Source organism: Aegilops tauschii, unplaced genomic scaffold, assembly GCF_002575655.3.
Source record: "Aegilops tauschii subsp. strangulata cultivar AL8/78 unplaced genomic scaffold, Aet v6.0 ptg001167l_obj, whole genome shotgun sequence".
Lineage (NCBI taxonomy): Eukaryota > Viridiplantae > Streptophyta > Magnoliopsida > Poales > Poaceae > Aegilops > Aegilops tauschii.
This window is the reverse complement of record NW_027333372.1, coordinates 1-4,703: the sequence shown is the minus strand read 5'-3', so window position 1 is coordinate 4,703 and position 4,703 is coordinate 1. Positions and strand designations below refer to the sequence as shown.

Sequence of the window (4,703 nt, the reverse complement as noted above, 5' to 3'; positions counted from 1 at the left end):
TGCTTAGAAAAGGGATTCAATATATAATCGATCGAAGTAATGGGTCTTCCTTTGTGGTGATAAATTGCCTACTTAACTCAGTGGTTAGAGTATTGCTTTCATACGGCGGGAGTCATTGGTTCAAATCCAATAGTAGGTAAGTAGGTAGAAAAATTACTAGATAGCATTGGACTTACTTCGCTTCACTATCTAATAACTTTTTCTACCCCTCTTCCCTTTTTCTTTGTATCAACTATAAACCACTGGATTGTCTTCAATTGGATGGGGGAATCCAATTGACAGCCTCGATTCGTATCCTAGCTCGTCTGAGAGCGAGCTTCGCTTCAACCAAATCTTTCGTACCCTCAGCTTTACTCAAGTTAGCTTCGGCTATTTCAAGTGCCTTTTGAGCTTCTTCCGGATCAATATCACTACCCAGTTCCGCATCATTTCCTAAAATGATGATCTCATTATTAACTATTCTCGCAAAACCGCTCCACAGAACCGCTGTTAACCATTGGTCGTTGAGGAGGCGTATTCTCAAAGGACCCATATCTACTGCTGTGTTAATGGGGGCGTGGTTTGGTAATACGCCAATTTGGCCACTATTAGTGGATAAAATGATTTCTTTCACTTCACAATCCCAAATAATTCGCTTAGGAGTCAGTACATAAAGATTTAATTTCATTTCTTCGATTTGTTCTCCTCTTCTAAGGTTATAGCTTTCGTGCTAGCTTCATCGATGTTACCCACCAAATAAAAAGCCTGTTCAGGTAGGCCGTCTAATTCTCCGGAAAGGATTAGTTGAAATCCCCTAATAGTTTCCGCAAGAGCAACATACTTTCCTGGAGAACCAGTAAAAACTTCTGCCACAAAGAACGGTTGTGATAAGAAACGCTCAATTTTTCTTGCTCTTGCTACAGTTAAACGATCCTCTTCCGATAATTCATCCAAGCCAAGAATTGCGATAATGTCCTGAAGTTCTTTGTAACGTTGTAAAGTTTCCTTAACTCTTTGCGCAGTTTCATAATGTTCGTTGCCAACGATCCGAGGCTGTAACATAGTCGAGGTTGAATCTAAAGGATCTACTGCTGGATAAATACCCTTGGAAGCTAATCCTCTGGAAAGTACGGTAGTAGCATCCAAATGTGCAAATGTTGTGGCAGGGGCAGGGTCGGTCAAATCGTCTGCAGGTACATAAACTGCTTGAATCGAAGTTATAGATCCCTTTTTAGTAGAAGCAATTCTTTCTTGCAAAGAACCCATTTCTGTACTAAGAGTAGGTTGATAACCCACTGCGGAGGGCATTCTCCCTAATAAAGCGGATACCTCTGATCCTGCTTGAACAAAACGAAAGATATTATCGATAAATAAAAGCACGTCTTGCTTATTAACATCTCGGAAATATTCCGCCATAGTTAGGGCAGTTAAACCAACTCTCATACGAGCTCCCGGTGGTTCATTCATTTGGCCATAGACTAGAGCTACCTTTGATTCCTCAATATTTTTTTCATTAATTACTCCGGATTCCTTCATTTCCATATAAAGATCATTTCCTTCACGAGTCCGTTCCCCTACTCCACCGAATACGGATACGCCCCCATGAGCTTTAGCAATGTTATTGATTAATTCCATGATCAGTACTGTTTTACCTACTCCAGCCCCCCCAAATAGTCCTATTTTTCCTCCACGTCGATAAGGAGCTAAAAGATCGACGACCTTAATACCTGTTTCAAAGATGGATAATTTCGTATCTAACTCGATAAAGGCAGGCGCAGATCTATGAATAGGGAACGTTGCACTACTATCTACAGGACCCAAATTGTCAACAGGCTCCCCAAGAACGTTGAAAATTCGTCCGAGAGTAGCTCCACCGACCGGAACACTGAGAGGAGCTCCCGTGTCAATCACTTCCATTCCTCTCATCAACCCGTCCGTAGCACTCATAGCTACAGCTCTAACTCGATTATTTCCTAATAATTGTTGTACCTCACAAGTCACATTAATTTGCTTATCGGCAGTGTCTCTACTCTGGACTACCAAAGCGTTATAAATATAAGGTAACTTGCCTGGGGGAAAAGTGACATCCAGCACGGGTCCAATAATTTGATCGATACGACCTGTACTTTTTTCTTCAATTGTGGAAACCCCGGGAGGAGAAGTAGTAGGATTGGTTCTCATAATTATCACATAATTAAAAAAAAGGAATTTGTCGAAATTTTTCTTTTTTTATTGTTGAATAATGCCAAATCAAATCAAAAAAAATCCAAAAGTAAAAAGGAAATGAATTAGTTAATTCAATAAGAGAGAAAAGGGGACCAGGACTTGATTTCGTTGCCCAAGCGAATCCCATTCAATCGTTTACTCATGGAATGAGTCCGTTGGAAAGTTCAATCAATCTTTTTTTCATATACATACATTTTGCCTTTTGTGGAGGATCTGTGCCTACTCTACTTTCCTATCTAGGACTTCGATATACAAAATATATACTACTGTGAAGCATAGATTGCTGTCAACAAAGAATTTTATTAGTATTTAGTTAGGTATTTGCATTCAAAATAAGAAAAGAGAACTATTAAGAACTTGTAAAATAAGGATTAGGAATTAATTTGGGTTGCGCTATATCTATCAAAGAGTATACAATAATTATGGATTTGGTAAATCAAATCCATGGTTTAATAACGAACCGTGTTAACTTACCATAACAACAACTCAATTCCTATCGAATTCCTATAGTGGAATTCCTATAGGATAGAACATACACAGGGTGTACGCATTATATATGAATGAAACATATTCATTAACCTAAGCATGCCCTCAATTTTCTTTAATGAGTTGATATTATATTAATTGAATATCCTTTTTTTTTGTTTTACGAGATTTTTTCTAAAGTTTCATTTACGCCTAATTAACATCGAGTAGACCCTGTTATTGTGAGAATTCTTAATTCAAGAGTTATAGGGAGGGACTTATGTCACCACAAACAGAAACTAAAGCAGGTGTTGGATTTCAAGCTGGTGTTAAAGATTATAAATTGACTTACTACACCCCAGAGTATGAAACTAAGGATACTGATATCTTGGCAGCATTCCGAGTAAGTCCTCAGCCTGGGGTTCCGCCCGAAGAAGCAGGGGCTGCAGTAGCTGCCGAATCTTCTACTGGTACATGGACAACTGTTTGGACTGATGGACTTACCAGTCTTGATCGTTACAAAGGACGATGCTATCACATCGAGCCTGTTGCTGGGGAAGACAACCAATGGATCTGTTATGTAGCTTATCCATTAGACCTATTTGAAGAGGGTTCCGTTACTAACATGTTTACTTCCATTGTAGGTAACGTATTTGGTTTCAAAGCCCTACGTGCTCTACGTTTGGAGGATCTACGAATTCCCCCTACTTATTCAAAAACTTTCCAAGGCCCGCCTCATGGTATCCAAGTTGAAAGAGATAAGTTGAACAAGTATGGTCGTCCTTTATTGGGATGTACTATTAAACCAAAATTGGGATTATCCGCAAAAAATTATGGTAGAGCGTGTTATGAGTGTCTACGTGGTGGACTTGATTTTACCAAAGATGATGAAAACGTAAACTCACAACCATTTATGCGCTGGAGAGACCGTTTTGTCTTTTGTGCCGAAGCTATTTATAAATCACAGGCCGAAACCGGTGAAATCAAGGGGCATTACTTGAATGCGACTGCGGGTACATGTGAAGAAATGATTAAGAGAGCTGTATTTGCAAGAGAATTAGGGGTTCCTATTGTAATGCATGACTACTTAACTGGGGGATTCACCGCAAATACTACTTTGGCTCATTATTGCCGCGACAATGGCCTACTTCTTCACATTCACCGTGCAATGCATGCAGTTATTGATAGACAGAAAAATCATGGTATGCATTTCCGTGTATTAGCTAAAGCATTGCGTATGTCTGGGGGAGATCATATCCACTCCGGTACAGTAGTAGGTAAGTTAGAAGGGGAACGCGAAATGACTTTAGGTTTTGTTGATTTATTGCGCGATGATTTTATTGAAAAAGATCGTGCTCGCGGTATCTTTTTCACTCAGGACTGGGTATCCATGCCAGGTGTTATACCGGTAGCTTCAGGTGGTATTCATGTTTGGCATATGCCAGCTCTGACCGAAATCTTTGGGGACGATTCTGTATTACAATTTGGTGGAGGAACTTTAGGACATCCTTGGGGAAATGCACCTGGTGCAGCAGCTAATCGAGTGGCTTTAGAAGCCTGTGTACAAGCTCGTAACGAAGGGCGCGATCTTGCTCGCGAAGGTAATGAAATTATCCGAGCAGCTTGCAAATGGAGTCCTGAACTAGCCGCAGCTTGTGAAGTATGGAAGGCGATCAAATTCGAGTTCGAGCCGGTAGATACTATTGATTAACTAGATAAAACTAAAGATAAAGAAGGTATAAATAAAAAAGAAACGAAATAAAAAGAGAAAAAAATCAGTTATGAAATGCAGTAATTCTTCTTTATTCTTCTAATTGATTGCAATTAAACTCGGCTCAATCTTTTTTAGAAAAAAAAAAAGATTGAGCCGAATAAAAATAGATCATGATATGATCATGAGACTTGACAAATCGAGATTCGTCTATTCTATATATCTAGAATATATATATTAAGGTATAATACAATAAAGAAATACAAATAAAATAATAAAATAATAAAATATAGTATTATCAATTGTATGCGCTTCTAGAGAA

The 4,703-nt window shown here is 38.9% G+C and overlaps 1 protein-coding gene across 1 annotated transcript; it reads right to left on the bottom strand.

Annotated features, from left to right (window-relative positions):
* Positions 1 to 216: 216 nt before the first annotated feature.
* LOC109733143 (ATP synthase subunit beta, chloroplastic) lies at positions 217 to 2,160 on the bottom strand. The gene has a single exon (XM_073506401.1). The coding sequence runs from the start codon at positions 2,158 to 2,160 to the stop codon at positions 664 to 666; it is 1,497 nt and encodes a 498-aa protein (XP_073362502.1). The 3' UTR covers positions 217 to 663.
* Positions 2,161 to 4,703: the final 2,543 nt, after the last annotated feature.

Bases quoted from the DNA above. Each gene is read 5' to 3' on its own strand.
- LOC109733143 (XM_073506401.1), bottom strand. From the start codon at position 2,160: ATGAGAACCAATCCTACTACTTCTCCTCCCGGGGTTTCCACAATTGAA.